The sequence below is a fragment of the Coregonus clupeaformis genome, chromosome 29 (assembly GCF_020615455.1).
Source record: "Coregonus clupeaformis isolate EN_2021a chromosome 29, ASM2061545v1, whole genome shotgun sequence".
Taxonomy (NCBI): Eukaryota; Metazoa; Chordata; class Actinopteri; order Salmoniformes; family Salmonidae; genus Coregonus; species Coregonus clupeaformis.
The window spans coordinates 32,822,726-32,844,190 of NC_059220.1; the positions used below are offsets into that span (position 1 = coordinate 32,822,726).

Consider the following 21,465-nt stretch of genomic DNA (forward strand, 5'->3'; position numbering starts at 1 on the left):
CTGCCCCTCCCAAAAGATAGAATTTGTAGATAGCTGGCCCTCTTTCTGGGACTCACCCACAAACAGGACCAAGCCTGGCCTGCTGAGGAGTGACGGATTCAATCCTAGCTGGAGGGGTGCTCTCATCTTATCTATCAACATAGACATGGCTCTAACTCCTCTAGCTCAATGAGATATCTTAGTGGAGTCTCCCCCTAGCACAGTCAGTGTAGTCAGCTCAATTTTCCCCATTGAGACCGGGTCTGTGCCTCAATCTAGGTCTGGCAAAACTAAACGTGGCAGTGTTCGCCTTAGCAATCTCACTGGAATAAAGACTTCCTCCATTCCTGTCATTATTGAAAGAGATTGTGAAAATACCTCACATCTCAAAATAGGACTACTTAATGTTAGATCCCTCACTTCCAAGGCTGTCATAGTCAATGAACTAATCACTGATCATAAACATGATGTGATTGGCCTGACTGAACATGGCTCAAGCCTGATTAATTTACTGCGTTAAATGAGGCCTCTCCTTCTGGTTACCCTAGTGACTATATCCCTTACGCATCCCGCAAAGGCGGAGGTGTTGTTAACATTTATGACAGCAAATGTCAATTTACGCGGAAGAAAATGACTGCGTCTTAGTCTTTTGAGGTTCTAGTCATGAAATCTATGCAGCCTACTTAATTACTTTGTATAGCTACTGTTTACAGGCCTCCTGTGACATATACAGTGTTCCTCACTGAGTTCCCTGAATTCCTATCGGACCTCATAGTCATGGCAGATAATAGTCCACAGACCCACTCCAAAAGGCTTTCGAAGCCATCATCGACTCAGTGGGTTTTGTCCAACATGTCTCGGGACCTACGCATTGCCACAATCATACCCTGGATCTAGTTTTGTCCTGTGGAATAGATATTGTGGATCTAAATGTTTTTCCTCATAATCCTTGACTATCGGATCACCATTTTATTCGCTTAGACCCCAACCAAGGATTATCAGGAGCTGCACTATAAATTCTCGGACAATGCTAAGATTCCTAGGTGCCCTTCCAGACTCCCTCCACCTACCCAAGGACGTCGGAGTACAAAAATCAGTTAACCACCTAACCTAGGATCTAAACTTAACTTTGCGTAATATCCTAGATCCAGTCGCACCACTGAAAACAAAAAACATTTGTCACAAGAAACTAGCTCCCTGGTATACAGAAAATACCTGAGCCCTGAAACAAGCTTCCAGAAAATTGGAATGAAAATGGAGCTCCACCAAATTGGAAGTCTTCCTACTAGCTTGGAAAGACAGTACAGTGCAATATCGAAAAGCCCTCACTGCTGCTCGAACAGCCTACTTTTCAAACCTGATTTGAAGAAAATAAAAACAATTCCCCCAAAAAATTGGATTCTGACCAAAGCTAACTAAAAACCAACATTCCCCAAGTGAGGATGGCCTTCACTTCAGCAGTGAGGAATTCATGAACTTCTTTTTCGACGAAAATATCATGATCATTAGAAAGCAAATTGCAGACTCCTCTTTGAATATACGTATTTCTCCAAAACTCAGTTGTCTGCAGAGAACTGCCAGGACCTCGGATCAATGGAAACAGGTTATTTAATCATGTATTCCTCTACACATTCACGACAATAGTCATGGCCTCTAAACCTTCCAGCTGCCTACTGGACCCTATTCCAACTAAACTATTGAAAGAGCTACTTCCTGTGCTTAGCCCTCCTATGTTGAACATAATAAATGGCTCCCTATCCTTCGGATGTGTACCAAACTCACTAAATGTGGCAGTAATAAAGCATCTACCCCCCCCAAAAAAAAATATATCGGCCAATATCGAATCTCCCATTCCTCTCAAATTATTTTGAAAAAGCTGGTGCTCAGCAACTCACTGCCTTCCTGAAGACAAATAATGCTCCAGTCTGGTTTTAGACCCCATCATAATAGTGAGATTGCACTCGTGAAGGTGGTAAATTACCTTTGAATGGCGTCAGACCAAGGCTCTGCATCGGTTCTTGTCCTCAAGGTTCAGTTCTAGGACCACGATTGTTTTCACTATACAGTGCATTCGGAATGTATTCAGACCCCTTGACTTTATTCTAAAATTGGTTAAATATATAAAAATCCTCATCAATCTACACAAATCAAATCAAATCAAATTTGATTGGCCACATGCGCCGAATACAACAGGTGCAGACATTACAGTGAAATGCTTACTTACAGCCCTTAACCAACAGTGCATTATTTGTAATAAAAAAAGTAAAATAAAACAACAACAAAAAAGTGTTGAGAAAAAAAAGAGCAGAAGTAAAATAAAATAACAGTAGGGAGGCTATATATACAGGGGGGCACCGGCTAGTTGAGGTAGTTGAAGTAATATGTACATGTGGGTAGAGTTAAAGTGACTATGCATAAATAATTAACAGAGTAGCAGCAGCGTAAAAAGATAGGGTGGGGGGGCAGTGCAAATAGTCCGGGTAGCCATGATTAGCTGTTCAGGAGTCTTATGGCTTGGGGGTAGAAGCTGTTGAGAAGTCTGTTGGACCTAGACTTGGCACTCCGATACCGCTTGCCGTGCGGTAGCAGAGAGAACAGTCTATGACTAGGGTGGCTGGAGTCTTTGACAATTTTGAGGGCCTTCCTCTGACACCGCCTGGTATAGAGGTCCTGGATGGCAGGAAGCTTGGCCCCAGTGATGTACTGGGCCGTACGCACTACCCTCTGTAGTGTCTTGCGGTCGGAGGCCAAGCAGTTGCCATACCAGGCGGTGATGCAACCAGTCAGGATGCTCTCGATAGTGCAGCTGTATAATTTTTTGAGGATCTGAGGACCCATGCCGAATCTTTTCCAGTCTCCTGAGGGGAATAGGCTTTGTCGTGCCCTCTTCACGACTGTCTTGGTGTGTTTGGACCATGATAGTTCGTTGGTGATGTGGACACCAAGGAACTTGAAGCTCTCAACCTGTTCCACTACAGCCCGTCGATGAGAATGGGGGCGTGCTCAGTCCTCTTTTTTTCCTGTAGTCCACAATCATCTCCTTTGTCTTGGTCACGTTGAGGGAGAGGTTGTTATCCTGGCACCAAACGGCCAGGTCTCTGACCTCCTCCCTATAGGCTGTCTCATCATTGTCGGTGATCAGGCCTACCACTGTTGTGTCGTCGGCAAACTTAATGATGGTGTTGGAGTCGTGCCTGGCCATGCAGTCATGGGTGAACAGGGAGTACAGGAGGGGACTGAGCACGCACCCCTGAGGGGCCCCCGTGTTGAGGATCAGTGTGGCAGATGTGTTGTTACCTACCCTTACCACCTGGGGGCGGCCCGTCAGGAAGTCCAGGATCCAGTTGCAGAGGGAGGTGTTTAGTCCCAGGATCCTTAGCTTAGTGATGAGCTTTGAGGGCACTATGGTGTTGAATGCTGAGCTGTAGTCAATGAATAGCATTCTCACGTAGGTGTTCCTCTTGTCCGGGTGGGAAAGGGCAGTGTGGAGTGCAATAGAGATTGCATAATCTGTGGATCTGTTGGGGCGGTATGCAAATTGGAGTGGGTCTAGGGTTTCTGGGATAATGGTGTTGATGTGAGCCATGACCAGCCTTTCAAAGCACTTCATGGCTACAGACGTCAGTGCTACGGGTCGGTAGTCATTTAGGCAGGTTATCTTAGTGTCCTTGGGCACGGGGACTAAGGTGGTCTGCTTGAAACATGTTGGTATTACAGACTCAGTCAGGGACATGTTGAAAATGCCAGTGAAGACACTTGCCAGTTGGTCAACACATGCTCAGAGTACACGTCCTGGTAATCTGTCTGGCCCTGCGGCCTTGTGAATGTTGACCTGCTTAAAAGTCTTACTCACATCGGCTACGGAGAGCGTGATCACATAGTCATCCGGAACAGCTGGTGCTCTCATGCATGCTTCAGTGTTGCTTGCCTCGAAGCGAGCATAGAAGTGGTTTAGCTCGTCTGGTAGGCTTGTGTCACTGGGAAGCTCGCGGCTGTGCTTCCCTTTGTAGTCTGTAATAGTTTTCAAGCCCTGCCACATCCGATGAGCGTCAGAGCCGGTGTAGTATGATTCAATCTTAGTCCTGTATTGACTCTTTGCCTGTTTGATGGTTCGTCGGAGGGCATAAGCGGGATTTCTTATAAGCGTCCGGGTTAGAGTCCCGCTCCTTGAAAGCGGCAGCTCTACCCTTTAGCTCAGTGCGGATGTTTCCTGTAATCCATGGCTTCTGGTTGGGGTATGTACGCTACGGTCACTGTGGGGACGACATCATCGATGCACTTATTGATGAAGCCAGTGACTGATGTGGTGTACTCCTCAATGCTATCTGAAGAATCCCGGAACATGTTCCAGTCTGTGCTAGCAAAACAGTCCTGTAGCTTAGCATCTGCGTCATCTGACCACTTTTTTATTAACCGAGTCACTGGTGCTTCCTGCTTTAGTTTTTGCTTATAAGCAGGAATCAGGAGGATAGAGTTATGGTCAGATTTGCCAAATGGAGGGCGAGGGAGAGCTTTGTATGCGTCTCTGTGTGTGGAGTAAAGGTGGTCTAGAGTTTTTTTCCTCTGGTTGCACATTTAACATACTGGTAGAAATGAGGTAGAACGGATTTAAAGTCCCCGGCCACTAGGAGCGCTGCCTCTGGATGAGTGTTTTCCTGTTGACTTATGGCCTTATACAGCTCATTCAGTGCAATCTTAATGCCAGCATTGGTTTGTGGTGGTAAATAGACGGCTATGAAAAATATAGATGAAAACTCTCTTGGTAAATAGTGTGGTCTACAGGTTATCATAAGATACTCTACCTCAGGCGAGCAAAACCTCCAGACTTCCTTAGTATTTGATTTTGTGCACCAGCTGTTGTTTACAAATATACACAGACCGCCACCCCTTGTCTTACCGGAGTCAGCCGTTCTATCCTGCCGATGTAGCGTATAGCCCGCTAGCTGTATGTTATCCATGTCGTCGTTCAGCCACGACTCGGTGAAACATAAGATATTACAGTTTTTAATGTCCTGTTGGTAGGATAACCGTAATCTTAGGTCATCCAATTTATTTTCCAATGATTGAAGATTGGCTAATAGGATTGATGGGAGCGGCAGTTTACTCGCTCGCCGTCGGATCCTTACAAGGCACCCCGACCTACGTCCACGATATCTCCGTCTCTTCCTCATGCGAATGACGGGGATTTGGGCCTTGTCGGGTGTCTGTAGGATATCCTTCGCGGCCGCCTCGTTGAAGAAAAATGATTTGTCCAATACGAGGTGAGTAATCGCTGTCCTGATATCCAAAAGCTATTTTTGGTTATAAGAGACGATGGCAGAAACATTATGTACAAAATAAATTACAAATAACGCGGAAAAACACACATAATAGTACAATTGGTTAGAGGGCTGTAAAACGGCAGCCATCTTCTCCGGCGCCATTCTATCCATTCTATCCACACAATACTCCATAATGCTATGAGACTCAAAATTGAGCTCAGGTGCATCCTGTTTCAATTGATCATCCTTGAGATGTTTCTACAACTTGATTGGAGTCCACCTTTGGTAAATTCAATTGACTGGACATGATTTGGAAAGGCACACACCTTTCAATATAAGGTGCCACAGTTGACAGTGCATGTCAGAGCAAAAAACAAGCAAACAAAGGAATTGTCCGCAGAGCTCCGAGACAGGATTGTGTCGAGACGCAGATCTGGGGAAGGGTACCAAAAAAGGTCTGCAGCATTGAAGGTCCCCAAGAACACAGTGGTCTCCATCATTCTTAAATGGAAGAAGTTTGGAACCATCAAGACTCTTCCTAGAGCTGGCCGCCCGGCCAAACTGAGCAATCGGGGGAGAAGGGCCTTGGTCAGGGAGGTGACCAAGAACCCGATGGTCACTCTGACAGTGCTCCAGAGTTCCTCTGTGGAGATGGAAGAACCTTCCAGAAGGACAACCATCTCTGCAGCACTCCACCAATCAGGCCTTTATGGTAGAGTGGCCAGACGGAAGCCACTCCTCAGTAAAAGGCACATGACAGCCTGCATGGAGTTTGCCAAAAGGCACCTAAAGGACTCTCAGACCATGAGAAACAATATTCTCTGGTCTGATAAAACCAAGATTGAACTCTTTGGCCTGAATGCCAAGCATCACGTCTGGAGGAAACCTGGCACCCTCCCTACGGTGAAGCATGATGGTGGCAGCATCATGCTGTGGGGATGTTTTTCAGCGGCAATGACTGGGAGACTTGTCAGGATTGAGGGAAAGATGAGCGGGGCAAAGTACAGAAGATCCTTGATGAAAACCTGCTCCAGAGTGCTCTGGACCTCAGACTGGGGCGAAGGTTCACCTTCGGAAACACAATGTCAACTTTCACTGCTATGCAGAGGACATACAGCTGTACATTTGATGAAACATGATGAAGCCCCAAAATGGACTACTCTGGAAGCCTATGTTTCAGACATAAGGAAGTGGATGGTGGCAAATGTTTTACTTTTAAACTTGGACAAAACAGAGATGCTAGTTCTAGGTCCCAAGAAACAAAGAGATCATTTTGATGGTTGTACAGTCATCTCAAATAAAACTGTGAAGGACCTCTGCGTTTTTCTGGACCCTGATCTCTCTTTCGATGAACATATTAAACAAATATTTAAAGAGCAGCTTTTCCATCTTTTCCATCTTTTTAACAAGCTAAACCACTTCCACCTTTTGTCTAAAAATGATGCAAAAAAGCTAACCCATGCTTTTTTTTACTTCAAGATTAGACTACTGCAATGCTCTACTCTCCAGCTACCCGGATAAAGCACTAAATACACTTCAGCTAGTGCTAAATATGGCTTCTAGAATCTTGACAAGAACCCCCAAAATGTATCGTATTACTCCAGTGCTAGCCTGGCTTCCTGTTAAGGCTATGGCTGATTTCATAGTTTTACTGCTAACCTACAAAGCATTACATGGACTTCCTCCTACCCATCTCTCCGATTTTTTTCCTGCCGTACATACGTACATGTATGCTACGGTCACAAGACACAGGACTCCTTATTGTTCCTAGAATGTATTTTTTTTTTGGTATTTTACCCCCTTTTTCTTCCCAATTTTGTGGTATCCAATTGGTAAGTTCCTAGAATTTCTAAGCAAACAGCTGGAGGCAGGGGTTTGTCCTTTAGAGCTACATTTTTATGGAATGGTCTACTGATCTATGTGGGAGACGCAGACTCGGTCTCAACCTTTAAGTCTTTACTGAAGACTCATCTCTTCAGTAGGTCCTATGATTGAGTAGAGTCTGGCCCAGGGGTGTGAAGGTGAACGGCAAAGCACTGGAGTGACGAACTGCCCTTGCTGTCTCTGCCTGGCCGGCTCTCCTCTCTCCACTGGGATTCTCTGCCTCTGACCCTATTACGGGGGCTGAGTCACTGGCTTGCTAGTGCTCTCCCATGCCGTCCCTAGGAGGTTGCATCACATCTTGCCAGGCTTTTTTCGCTATACTTGACTTGAGTGGGTTGAGTCACTGACGTTATCTTCTTGTCCGGTCTTGCGCCCCCTCGGGCTCGTGTGGTGGGGGAGATCTCTGTGGGCTATACTCCGTCTTGTCCCAGGGTAGTAAGTTGGTGGTCTGTTGATATTCCTATGGTGGTGTGGGGGTTGTGCTTTGGCAAAGTGGGTGGGATTATATCCTGCCTGGTTGGCTCTATCCGGGGGTAACTTTGGACAGGGCCACAGTGTCCCCCGACCGCCCCTGTCTCAGTCCCCAGTATCTATTCTGCAATAGTCTATGTGCCGGGGGGCTAGGGTCAGTCTGTCCTATCTAGTGTATTTCTCCTGTCTTATCTGGTGTCCTGTGTGATCTTAAGTATGCTACCTCGTCTCTCTCTCTGAGGACCTGAGACCTAGGACCATGCCTCTGGACTACCTGGCCTGATGACTCCTGGCTGTCCCCGGCCCCAGTCCACCTGGTTGTGCTGCTGATTCATTTTCTGCTGTTCTGCCTGTGGCTATGGAACCTGTTCACCAGAACTGCTGTTTCGACTCTCTCTCTCTCTCTCTCTCTCTCTCTACCACACCTGCTGTCTCGACCTCTTAATGCTCGGCTATGAAAAGCCAACTGACATTTAAACCTGAGGTGCTGACCTGTTGCACCCTCTATAACCACTGTGATTATTATTTGACCTTGCTGGTCATCTATGAACAGTTGATCATCTTGAAGAACGATTTAGCCTTAATGGCCATGTACTCTTATAATCTCCACCCGGCACAGCCAGAAGAGGACTGGCCACCCCTCAGAGCCTGGTTCCTCTCTAGGTTTTTTCCTAGGTTCCTGCCTTTCTAGGGAGTTTTTCCTAGCCACCGTGCTTCTACATCTGCATTGCTTGCTAGTTTGGGGTTTTAGGTTTCTGTATAAGCAGTTTGTGACATCTGCTGATGTAAAAAGGGCTTTATTAATACATTTGATTGATTGATTGATTTTCACACCAGGTTTTCTAGGAAAATCAATGAATTAACTAATATATGTAGCTGAATTAATTAATTAATTAATTATGTTCTGTACAATGTCATCATCTACAGTATGTGTGATGCAATTATGTTACATTTTAACGACAGGAGGTTGGTGGCACCTTAATTGTGCAGGACGGGCTTGTGGTAATGGCTGGAGCGGAATGGTGGAACGTTATCCAATACATCAAACACATGTCATTGTTACTTACAACAGAGGCAAAAAGGGGACCTTGTTTTTGTTGACCTCCAGGCAGTTCTCAATGCAACAGACCAGCAGTGCATATAATGAAGGAAATGTAAAGGAAAACTACCATAGAGGAATACATTTTTTTGTCAAAAGGTTATCAATATTAACCATCTTCTCTCTACTCCTGCTTTTTAGACATTCAGTCATATGCACTGCCCAAGAGCAATTACTTCCTTTCAACTGCTATGTGCTAATGTGCTCTTAGTCATGGAGGAGTAAAGGAGACGGAGGAAGAGGAACTGACCTTTATAGCCACTTGCATGGCTGTGTTCTCTCCATTCATCCCTAGAACCTGGCCCTCATACACCTCCCCAAATGCTCCATGGCCCAACGCCCTGCAAACACACACCAAGCCAGACAGATGACAAAGAGCTTAATTCCAGAGTCCAGTCAAAACCTGAAGTGACTTGAACATAGCACACTACTAAAATCAATTATCATGTAATACACTTAATAGCTTATAGATCTCTGCTAAGTCAGCCTCACTGTGTGTGTGGCTTACCTGAGGAGGGTGATGTTCTTGCGTGGTACTTCCTTCAGCTCGCTCAGTGAAGCAGCCTTGCCAGCGAAGCAGTAGTTGGGGTTGTAGTCTGTCATGATGGTCGATGACCGGATCTTACTCAGCTTGTACTCTGGACTCTGGAGACGCAGTCTGACCGCATGCAGCTGGTTCTTCTTACGGTAGTATACTGTAGGGGAGAGAGACCAGGAAGATAGCGTTGGTTACTGTGATACAGCCCTCTGCTTCAAACTGTTGCTATCCTGTACCGATCAGAGACACAACAACCCACTAACGCATGCATCACACACACACTACCCTTATGTCTGTCTGTCCTCTAACCTCTGGCCTCTGACCTCTAACATATGGCCTCTGCCCCTGGTCCAATCAGTGACTAGCTGACAGTCTGTGAGTTGAGGACCGAGGACTCACCCTCCGTGGAGGCGGCCTGCGGCCTCGATGCAGGTTGGTAGTCTGCCTGGGGGGCTGGGTGGGTGCCCTGGGGGGCGATGCGTGGAGGTGAGAGGTGCCCTCTGCCGTGACGTCGAGCTGCAGGTGCAGACAGACGCGACGCTCGGGGGAGGAGTGGGGGGCCCGTGGACAGACTACCAACCTACATGGGGGAGAGCTCAGGTGAAGAGACACTGTTAACTGTCTGAGGTCTGTCTCCACCTGGAAGGGCCATCTCCATGGGCCACTGTGTGGCTGCATGACCATCTGGCTTTTGGGTTGGGTTGAGTGTGTGTGTGTGTTGTGTGTTATGCATGTTGTGTGTTTAGGATATAGGGAAACTATATACTGACACTGTACAGTATGCTTTTTGAATTGACAGCTCTGACATCACTTCCTCTGAGGCTTATGGGAAAGTTCAAAGGGACTTTCACTTCACTGTGAAACTTTGTGTTAATTACGAGTTTTATTTATTTAGCATTGGAAAGAAGTGTGTTACAGTTAGTGCACAAGTCAAACTCTAAATATCTGTATCTCATACTGACATAGAGGGATGGTTTGTTGCCTTCATGGACAAAAGTTATCACGTAGTTAATCGTTAATATGCCAACACTATATTTTTATTGGTAGTATTAACTCCTCCACAGTTGAGAGATGTACACTATATGAGAGAAGTATAGGGGATTAGGAAGACCATTTCAAATCAAATAAAATAAAATGTTATTGGTCACATACACGTGTTTAGCAGATGTTATTGCGGGTGTAGCGAAATGCATTTCGCAGTAAGGCAGTAATGCTTGGATCCTGACAGGGCATATGCATAGTGATGAGTCACCACCACAGTGCTTTTCAAGTTTAAGTTGACATTCTGCCATGATAAGACACTCCATGGTTAGACACTCCTTGGCTGGAAAATAAGAGTCTTGCACTGACAGAACTTACCTCCCGTCTTACTGCAAGAGAAACATAAAATAATCCCTCAATGTAGTACATTTTTTGCCAAAAAACTAATAAGACAATCTGTACTTTTTTTTTGCATGAGCACACATAAAGTACACATATGACACAGTAGCAGCATTCAATATGATATTGATCATTGCCTATTGGCAAGACAAAGTTAGACACTAATATTAGGAGAATCGATTATTATTCTCTCCTTCCATCCTCAAAGCAGAATAATCAAAGGTACAATTTAAAGGTTCATATCAGTCATTTTCCTAATTCCCTAATCATTCCTTTTAGCAGGCTAATTGTGCAATCATTAGCATTAAGCAGTTAAACCATGTAGTTAAACCATGTATCACCTTGAATTCAAATAAACCCATGTCATTATAAAATAAGTATACAGTAGAGGGTAAGAATTGTTACTGGAGATGTGTCCAATGTGCCCTTTGAAGCATGAATAGATATACAGTATATGTTATTGCACACAATTGGGACCATCAATCCCAAAGTGCCACACAACCAACTGAGTACCTAGCTAACCCCTTAACTCTAACAGAAATGTCTTAGATTTTGTGGTCTGAAATAGTGCAAGAGTGAAAGGTGGTTAGTCTCACTGTAATCCCTTAAGCCCCTCTAAAATTGTGTGTATCACACTTAAAATATGTCTAGTCTCTACCAGGCTTGATATCTGAAAGAAATATAATGCCCAAGGGCTGGCAAGGCAAACCCATTATTGTCACTGTGGAAAATTATAAGCCAAGATTCCTAAAAGGCCACCTTTTGTACTCTTTCTGTCAAGTCTCTGAGATATTTTATATTCAAGCTTTGCCTTTCTCTACAATTAAGTCTCTTCCTGGCTTTTAACTGCAGTGAAAATCGTGTACTTCTGCCATTCACTCTCATCCAATGTCACATTTCCCTCAAAGAGAATACATTAAACCACAGCTTGGTTTAAAATGCTAAGCGTCCTGCCTTTTCAGGATGCTTTCATTCTGAAAGTTAAATACAGTATCGTTGGCATGGAGAGAAGCTCACAGCTCACAGGCGGTGAAAGGTGGAGGGCACAGAGTCGACACAGAACTGGAAGAGTCTCTTACTGAGGGTGAGGCTGGCGCAGGTCAGGACGATGCCCGTCACCACGGTAGATGCCACCACGGCCAGGATGAGGGACAGGGACAGCTGGCCTTTTGGGGTGAGGCTCTGAGGGACTGCTGGGGGGGTCAGAGGTCAGGGTTAGCAGGGGAAGATAGATAACCACTAAGATCATAACAATGTATCAGAGACAATGGGACTACTAGTAAGGTAGTTAACAACCTTCCATTCCATTCCTCCATTTATTTTATTTGATGAGTGTGCCATTTAATGTAAATATTTCCATGACTGTACAGAAGTTACCTGTGCAGGTGACGTTGTCACTGGCCAGCACCTCCTCGTTGTGACAGAGGCAGAGGATGAGTCGAGTGTCCTCGTCTCGTTTGCAGCTCTGGGTCTGGCAGTGACTGCAGTTGAGCTGCACCTTGATCTCACATTCTCCATGGCTCTCCATGGCTGAGTGGAGAGGATGACAGAGGAAGTTACATCACCACATGAATCTCACAAGAACAATGCTGTAGCACAAGCACTGGTCAACTTAGCCATATGTATGATTAAAAATAGAAGATGTTTTACAATCTGAGTTCTTTGTATCTCTTCTTCTTAACATTGTCAAACACTGGTGTTAAATTCTTAGCTATGGTCAACTAAACCTAATCATGATTTCACTGTAAAGTCGATACTGCATGACCATGGATCAATTGATCTGTTTTAGTTTGTGTCTTTGTCATGTCTTTCACTACACAGAGGACTGCTTTGTATTCCGGGCAGCACTGGCGGCACATGTTTTGGTCACAAATGACATTGTCGTGCTGTAAAGAATTGAGGGGATGCCTGTTTTTCCACATCAGTGGCTAAAGAGAAGACAGCATGGCGCCAGGATCAACAGGATCCGTGAGGCGATCAATTAGTTAACTGATAGTAGGAGAAAGCCTTACCTGCCAGCGGCTGGAGAAATATCTCCCCCATGGGATGAACGAAGGAGATGCCATCCTGACCACCCGCTGTGATGTCATCAGTCAGCGCGGCATCGCCACCTTGATTTAGATTAAACACGATATCAAAGATAAGTGCATGTTTGAGCTAATAATAATAATAATAATGGCTTATTATTGCCTGCATAACATCTGCTCACATTATAAGTGGCAATCTTCCTTTTGAACAAAAAAGGTCTGGGTAGAGGGAGAGTATGTGTGGTATGTTAATGATGCTGAAAGAAATCGAATGTTTCTCAATGTTATCTGGATCGTTCCACCAATAAGAGCACATGTTCAACTTCATAAAAAAGTTCCCATCTCAAGAGGTTAAATTTAAAAAAGGACTATAGTAAATGCCTATAAAGTACCAAATAAAGTAACGAGGTTGACCATAACAGGTTTAATCTTAAATCAGCCATAAATCCCCTTCTGACAGGGGGTATTGAAAGCAAAATTCTAATAGTTTGCCTAATTTCAGTTTATGTGACAAACAAGCAAGTATAGTGTAGAGAATCATTTTACCATCTAAACTGCTGTGAAATATATTTTCCATAACCAAACATTTTGTATTTTCAGCTGTTTGAAACTGGTGTACAAAACCTGAAAGTAAAAGACACAAAAACATAGAAATAGCGCACATAGAACATATGTACCGCTTCTTAGACTTGCTTTCAATGAGAATTACATACACTACATCACCAAAAGTATGTGGACAGCCCTTCAAATTAGTGGATTCGGCTATTTCTGCCACATCCGTTGCTGACAGGTGTATCAAATCGAGCACACCGCCTTGCAATCTCCATAGACAAACATTGGCAGTAGAATGGCCCGTACTGAAGAGTTCAGTGACTTTCAACATGGCACCGTCATAGAATGCCACCTTTCCAACAAGTCAGTTCGTCAAATTTCTGCACTGCTAGAGCTGCCCCGATCAACTGAAAGTGCTGTTATTGTGAAGTGGAAACGTCTAGGAGCAACAACGACTCAGCCACTAAGTGGTAGGACACACAAGCTCACAGAACGGGACTGCCGAGTGCTGAAGCTTGTAGCGTGTAAAAAATAATCTGTCCTCGGTTGCAACACTCAATACCGAGTTCCAAACTGCCTCTGTAAGCAATGTCAGCACAAGAACTGTTCGTCGGGAGCTTCATGAAATTGGTTTCCAAGGCCGAGCAGCCACACACAAGCCTAAGATCACCATGCGCAATGCCAAGTGTAGGCTGGAGTGGTGTAAAGCTTGCCACCATTGGAATCTGGAGCAGTGGAAACGCGTTCTCTGGACTGATGAATCACGCTTCAACATCTGGCAGTCCGATGGACGAATCTGTGTTTGGCGGACAGGAGAACGCTATCTGCCCCAATGCATAGTGCCAACTGTAAAGTTTGGTGGAGGAGGAATAATGGTCTGGGGCTGTTTTTCATGGTTCGGGCTAGGCCCCTTAGTTCCAGTGAAGGGAAATCTTAACACTACAGCATACAATGACATTTTAGACGATTCTGTGCTTCCAACTTTATGGCAACGGTTTGGGGAAGGCCCTTTCCTGTTTTAGCATGCCCCCGAGCACAAAGCGAGGTCCATACAGAATGGTTTGTCGAGATCAGTGTGGAAGAATTTGACTGGCCTGCACAGAGCCCTGACCTCAACCCCATCGAACACCTTTGGGATGAATTGGAACGCTGACTGCGAGCCAGGCCGAATCGCCTAACATCAGTGCCTGACCTCACTTATGCTGTTGTGGCTGAATAGAAGCAAGTCCCTGCAGCAATGTTCCAACATCTAGTGGAAAGCATTCCCAGAAGAGTGGAGGCTGTTATAGCAGCAAATGGGGGACCAACTTCATATTAATGCCCATGATTTTGGAATGAGATGTTTGATGAGCAGGTCTCCACATACTTTTCATCATGTAATGTATCTATAACTCACATTCCTATGTGAATTTTGTCAGGTAGCCCCAAAAGTTACATATTGCAGCTTTAATACAAATAATTTATTAAACTTCTATACCACTTCCATAATAGAAATCTCAAAGTGCTTCATAAGCAAAGAATTATAATAAAATAAATAAAAGCAATGTATCATGACAGGTCAGGTCAACCAATACAGGCCAAGTCTTTGAATGCTGCTCCTCTGCACATGGAGAGAGTCAGTTCATGGCTTGAGCAGAGGGAGCTGATCAGAGGATGTTAGATGATGGTCATGGAGTCTGCTCATGATCTTTTAGAGGGCAAGACTGGGAACCAGCTTGAGTCATATAGCCACTGGACTCCTATTCCACTCTGTGAAGCACCCACTGTGTGATGCCTCGGCAGCTCTGGGTGCCAGAAAGCCCACCACACAAAGTTCAGAATAGTAGCCAGTCGTCCTCTCTACGAGCCCTCTGCCCCAGCACTGTATTCCTCCATCTCCCATTCCTCTCACGCTTCAAGAGACTCCTCACATGATTTTCTCAAAAGATGGCAGCCATGTGAAATAGAAAAGCTGCTACTGTTTCCAGATGCATTTTTTAAACAAAAACATTAGCCAGCTAGCTAGCTAGCCAAGCCAAAAATAGTTGACCTGTCAGTCAATCTGCAAATCCGTGGCTCAAAACCACCAGATACTGTATATGCATTAAAAACGAATTGTTATGAAAAACTAAAATGTTTGTTCCAAAATCAATGAAAACACACTTAAAAATAACTAAATATGTACACATTTACAGGAGCTCTCTGTCTAGGCTGCTACCAATGAATGAATGATGTTGTCTATCTATGGGTAACAGCCAGGGTTGACGTGTTATGCTCGACCCACTCAGTTTAACATCACAAAACACCAGGAAATGGCCAAAATGAGTACAACCAGCTCATCTGCTTTTACACTTTTATTTGACTATTAGTTGTTCAATGTTTCTTTTGAAAAAATATATTTAAAAAGGAATAGTTTCACCATATTAAAACGAGAGTTCACTTCAAGTAACAGGGTCGATCTTAAAATGAGGGACAGACGTAAATGAATCACTAATCACATGAAATAAATAATAATCTTCAGAAATTACTTTGTCAAAGCAACAAAATAACCAGTGCTTTACAATGACGGTGAAATTTGGAGAAATATTGGGGTTAGGTGTGTTAAAATCCCTTACTGAAAAACCATGTGATCTTATATGAAGTTAATGTGATAACATGTGACGTTTGCCCCCTGACAAAGAAATGATCAGTCCATAATTTTAATGGTAGGTTTATTTGAACAGTGAGAGACAATAACAATAAAAAAATCCAGAAAAACGCATGTCAAAAATGTTATAAATTGATTTGCATTTTAAAGAGGGAAATACGTATGACACCTCTGCAAAACATGACTTAGTACTTGGTGGTAAAACCCTTGTTGGCAATCACAGAGGTCAGACCTTTCTTGTAGTTGGCCACCAGGTTTGCACACATCTCAGGAGGGATTTTGTCCCACTCCTCTTGGCAGATCTTCTCCAAGTCATTAAGGTTTCGAGCCTGATGTTTGGCAACACGAACCTTCAGCTTCCTCCACAGATTTTCTATGGGATTAAGGTCTGGAGACTGGCTAGGCCACTCCAGGACCTTAATGTGCTTCTTCTTGAGCCACTCCTTTGTTGCCTTGGCCGTGTGTTTTGGGTCATTGTCATGCTGGATTACCCATCCACGACCCCTTTTCAATGCCCTGGCTGAGGGAAGGATGATGGCCCCGTCCATCATCCCTTTGATGTGGTGAAGTTGTCCTGTCCCCTTAGCAGAAAAACACCCCCAAAGCATAATGTTTCCACCTCCATGTTTGACGGTGGGGATGGTGTTCTTGGGGTCATAGGCAGCATTCCTCCTCCTCCAAACACGGCGAGTTGAGTTGATGCCAAAGAGCTCGATTTTGGTCCCATCTGACCACAACACTTTCACCCAGTTCTCCTCTGAATCATTCAGATGTTCATTGGCAAACTTCAGATGTGCTTTCTTGAGCAGGGGGACCTTGCGGGCGCTGCAGGATTTCAGTCCTTCACGGCGTAGTGTGTTACCAATTGTTTTCTTGGTGACTATGGTCCCAGCTGCCTTGAGATCATTGACAAGATCTTCCCGTGTTGTTCTGGGCTGATTCCTCACCGTTCTCATGATCATTGCAACTCCACGAGGTCAGATCTTGCATGGAGCCCCAGGCCGAGGGAGATTGACAGTTCATTTGTGTTTCTTCCATTTGCGAATAATCGCACCAACTGTTGTCACCTTCTCACCAAGCTGCTTGGCGATGGTCTTGTAGCCCATTCCAGCCTTGTGTAGGTCTACAATCTTGTCCCTGACATCCTTGGAGAGCTCTTTGGTCTTGGCCATGGTGGAGAGTTTGGAATCTGATTTATTGATTGCTTCTGTGGACAGGTGTCTTTTATACAGGTAACAAGCTGAGATTAGGAGCACTCCCTTTAAGATTGTGCTCCTAATCTCAGCTCGTTACCTGTATAAAAGACACCTGGGAGCCAGAAATGTTTCTGATTGAGAGGGGGTCAAATACTTATTTCCCTCTTTAAAATGCAAATCAATTTATAATATTTTTTACATGCGTTTTTCTGGATTTTTGTGTTGTTATTCTGTCTCTCACTGTTCAAATAAACCTACCATTAAAATTATAGACTGATCATTTCTTTGTCAGTGGGCAAATGTACAAAATCAGCAGGGGATCAAATACTTTTTTCCCCTCACTGTAAAAGCAACATGTGATAACATGAAACTACAAATTTTTGCATGTGAACCCATGATCTCATGTGAAATAAATGTGACAACAGGAATACAACATTTCAAAAAGTTTTCCACATGTGAAAATACAATTCCACATGTGAGAGTTAGATTTTCTGCAATTTACATGTGAGGTGAAAACATGTTATTCTCCTCACATGTGAAAAGGTGGTGTTAATATGTGAACACTAAATGTAATACATGTGAACATATGGTTCCACATATGAACTGACCTGACACGTCTCTTTTTTTTTACATGAGAACATTTCAGCTCAACACGTGAAATCGCATTTCCGCATGTGAAATTGCTGTTTTCACATGTTGAAACAAGAGATGTGTTAGGTTAAATTTCACGTGTTTTTTTGTTGTAGGGAATGAAATTATATGGGGGTTTTAAAGTAAGTGGTATGCTGTACAGCTAAAATAGTGTACTTTAAAAAAAAATCAATGACAATATTTGACATGATCACTTAGTACTGACGTTTCAATATCACCCCACCTGGGATTTGAACTCACAACCTCTGGATTCGGGGTACACTGATTTTTCTGCTGCGCCGCAAAGTCTGTAGCATTCCTCTACACATTCATTACTTATAATACATCTCTGCACTTAGCATTACGGATAATCCTGAATGAAGATGCACAAATATCATACCCCCAAGACATGCTAACCTCCCACCATTACAATAACAAGGGAGGTTAGCATTTTTGCGGGGTACTTTCTCACTCATCATTATTCACGATTCATTCAGGATTATCCGCAATCATGGTAGCATCCACATTAACGTAGAAGTGTTTAGAAACATATTATATTCTTATTTACAATAAAAGTGACTCCAAAATGACCCAATACATTATTTACCATTAATTTCTATTGGGCACAAAATAATCTGAAACACAACCAAAACAAACAGCAAATGCATCCAACAAATGTGTAGAGTCACAAGCTTGATGTAGTCATTGCGTGCTATGATTATGGGACCAAATACTTCACTTTTTACTACTTAAATAAACACGTAAGTGAATTTGTCCCAATACTTTTGGTCCCCTAAAATCGGGGGGAACTATGTACAAAAAGTGCTGTAATTTCTAAACAGTTCACCCGATATGGTGAAATTTTAGGTATTTTCTGTATAGTTGTCTAATGTTGGTGGGGCATATTATTCTGTTTAAATAAACATACACAATGTAATCATGTATGTCAAAGTGTGTCAAGTAGGTAAGTTGAAAACACTATGTTAAAAGATACAGCTTGTGTGTGTATCCTAACTACTCAATTTTGTTTGCAGGGCATCACCTGTGAAATCTCATGTGAAAAATATAAAGGTTATGTGATCACGTGAAAATCCACATGTGAAACTTCATGTGAAATATCATCACGTGAAGTGTTCCAAAAACACATGGTTTTACATGATTTCACACAGGCCAAATGTGGAAATTTCACATGTGAAATCATGTGGTTTTTCCATAATGGGTGAAACAGGGTTGACAGAAGGACATGTCAAAATGTTTAATTTTGGTCCTTTAGCAAGTCTTTATTCAAACAAAAAATCTGATTTATTTAATTCTCTATGTGGCTTTTAAAATTCAATATTGGTGCACAACTTCTACTTAAAATATCAAAGTCACTCTTTTGACGGAACAACCCATCTCCTCTCAGTCATGTTTTGCAGAGGAGCCAAATGGAACTCCAATCTTATCAATCAATTAAGTAGAACTTTCTTCCCGAGCCAGAACAGGGAGCAGGGTCTTTCATGATCCACAACTAGTAAATCATACTAGATAAAGACAGAAAAGCAGTGAATGTTATCAGCCTGCCCCTTTCCTTGGGGCCAAAGTAAATTCTCCAGCATAAATATCTTGTCAGATTCATCACAGCTAGATAAGAGCTGGAGGCTACAGAGGGAGGATCTTAAATCCTATAATAACACCCCTAACAGTATAGTACAGCACATAGGAAAGCAATAATAATAATTATTATTATTTTAATATATGTGTGTGAGCTTACCTCTGTATCCGCCTCCTCCTCCTCCAGCAGTGCAGGCTCCCCCTCCCCCTCCGAATCCCCCGAAGGTGGCCCAGGACAGTTTGGATAAGGCTTGGGGGCAGGAGGAACCCCCCTCGGCCCCCTCCAGGAGAGACTTCCCTGACCACAAGTAGCTGGAGGAGTCCTTCCAGCCTCCACCTCCCCCTGCAACATACACACACACACACACACACACACACACACACACACACACACACAAACACCTCATTTAGCCATCACACTCTCTAAACACTTCCATCGATGTTTGCATAAGATGTGTCGATAATTGCTCCATAACACCCTGCTGGTCAAACAAGATTTACTGGGAATGTTCCAGCTTCTTGATACCAACACCTGCACTCCTGCCCTTTCTCTGACACACTCCTGTCCTTTCTCCTGAAGACACTCAAGTAGGAGCTTTAGCAGTCAGAGGAATGAAAGCCATATGTTTTCAGGGAGCAGATAGTTAGCTCTGTGAAGAAAATCAGGGCGAAGGGACACATGGAGGGGATGAGGTAAAGGCAACCCTACCAACCTGCTGCTCCAGTCTTGCCGTTGGAGCTGGTGGCCACCGTGTCATTCTCGTACTGCTCCAGAGGGATCTGGTCCAAGCTGCTCTCTGGGTCCTCCAGGTAGGCTTTACCTCCACCACCAGCTGCTATAAGTAGAGGCACCAGTACTCCACCCTCCATCTGGCAGGGGTCACAATCAAACACAGTAACAGCTTTTAGAGTACCACTCTACCCTCTGCCATGGTCCATAGTCCACTTAGGGGCCAGTCCAGCGTTACAAAGAGATACAACTCCTAGGTTAAAGGGCTCTTGTGATAAAAAACTATTAACATAACCTCTGACCTCTACTGCTTGTAACACTACATCTGTAGATAAAGACCATGATAAATTATCTTTTAGAATGCATTCAGAACTTTTTTGAAGCTTATCAATCGGCTCATATCTAGCAGCTACATCTGCTTCCGACGGACACCATCATGAGATAAAAGCAGAAAATAGTTGAATGAAGTTAGGTTGAGAGGAGGGACTCTTATTAGGGACTCTTACCTTGTAGATATAGGTGGCTCCTCCGCCACCCCCTCCACCTCCTGCCCAATCCTCACCAGTGAACGCATCTTCTATCACTGAGGATTCCCCCAGGCAGATCTTCTGTGTCAGGGGATTTCTCTACAGAGAACAATTGGACATGGTCAGATCAGATTGAGAGAGAATGGCTGCCAGTCTGAAATTATATTTTCATACCATTAGGAGGGAAATACTCTCTGGATGGTACCCGAAGTACCAGGAAGTAATCAAACATTGAAAGAAAACTAAACACTTTGAACAGCAGGTTATCCACCCATAATGTCACCTGAGATAGCCTAACTCTCCCCTCTAACACTTACCCCTGGACAGGCATCCTCCCCCTGATGTCCCACCAGTATATACAGGATGTCTCCCTTCTCCAGAGGGAAGATGGCTGAGATGAAGACCCCGTGGGAACGCTTGTTGTGGTTCTTTGCTCCTTTGCCACCTGCAGCTCCATAGGCTGAGATCCTGAGGAGGGCACATTAAACATGTGATAAGACCACTGAAGGTCATGTTTGGTGCTTAGGTGACCTTATAACAGTGGCTACTCAATTAATTACGAGTGAGCATTGCAGAAAGGATGCAAAAAAGCCATGTTGGTTTGGTCTCTATAGTGCATCAGAAGATTTGCAGCTCTTCAAATCATACTGTAACACTGGCAATACCAAGGCTTTGCCTGAGACTTGTATCATCAGCTTGTATCATCAGATGAAATCATGGTAAATATTCTGTAGTTTTACTGTAATCAGAGCTCAGCTGAGCCCCCCGACAACAACATACCAATGCTAACAAAGAAGAGCAGAGAAGCTCCCTGATACCCACTTCTTGTCTTTCTTTACCTCTTTTAACATCTAGTGTTGTGGAGCTCATTGTAATGAGGCCCCATGACTAGACCAGCAACTACAATAAATGAGTTCAAAGCCTTGCCTTGGCAGGGGCCAGATTATGGAGAGAGAGTGAGCAGTGAGCACA

General features: G+C 43.9%; 1 protein-coding gene across 1 annotated transcript in view; it reads right to left on the reverse strand.

Moving 5' to 3' along the window:
- LOC121545056 (leukocyte tyrosine kinase receptor-like) overlaps window positions 1-21,465 on the reverse strand; it is a 79,209-nt gene that overhangs the window by 11,749 nt on the left and 45,995 nt on the right. The window contains exons 13-21 of the mRNA XM_041855417.2: window positions 20,811-20,961; window positions 20,473-20,592; window positions 19,950-20,106; window positions 19,397-19,579; window positions 12,625-12,723; window positions 11,990-12,142; window positions 11,692-11,805; window positions 9,203-9,389; window positions 8,945-9,035 (exon numbers count right to left, since the gene is read on the reverse strand). Of these exons, the coding sequence (XP_041711351.1) occupies window positions 8,945-9,035; window positions 9,203-9,389; window positions 11,692-11,805; window positions 11,990-12,142; window positions 12,625-12,723; window positions 19,397-19,579; window positions 19,950-20,106; window positions 20,473-20,592; window positions 20,811-20,961 (1,255 nt within the window). The remainder of the gene's footprint in view (window positions 1-8,944; window positions 9,036-9,202; window positions 9,390-11,691; window positions 11,806-11,989; window positions 12,143-12,624; window positions 12,724-19,396; window positions 19,580-19,949; window positions 20,107-20,472; window positions 20,593-20,810; window positions 20,962-21,465) is intronic.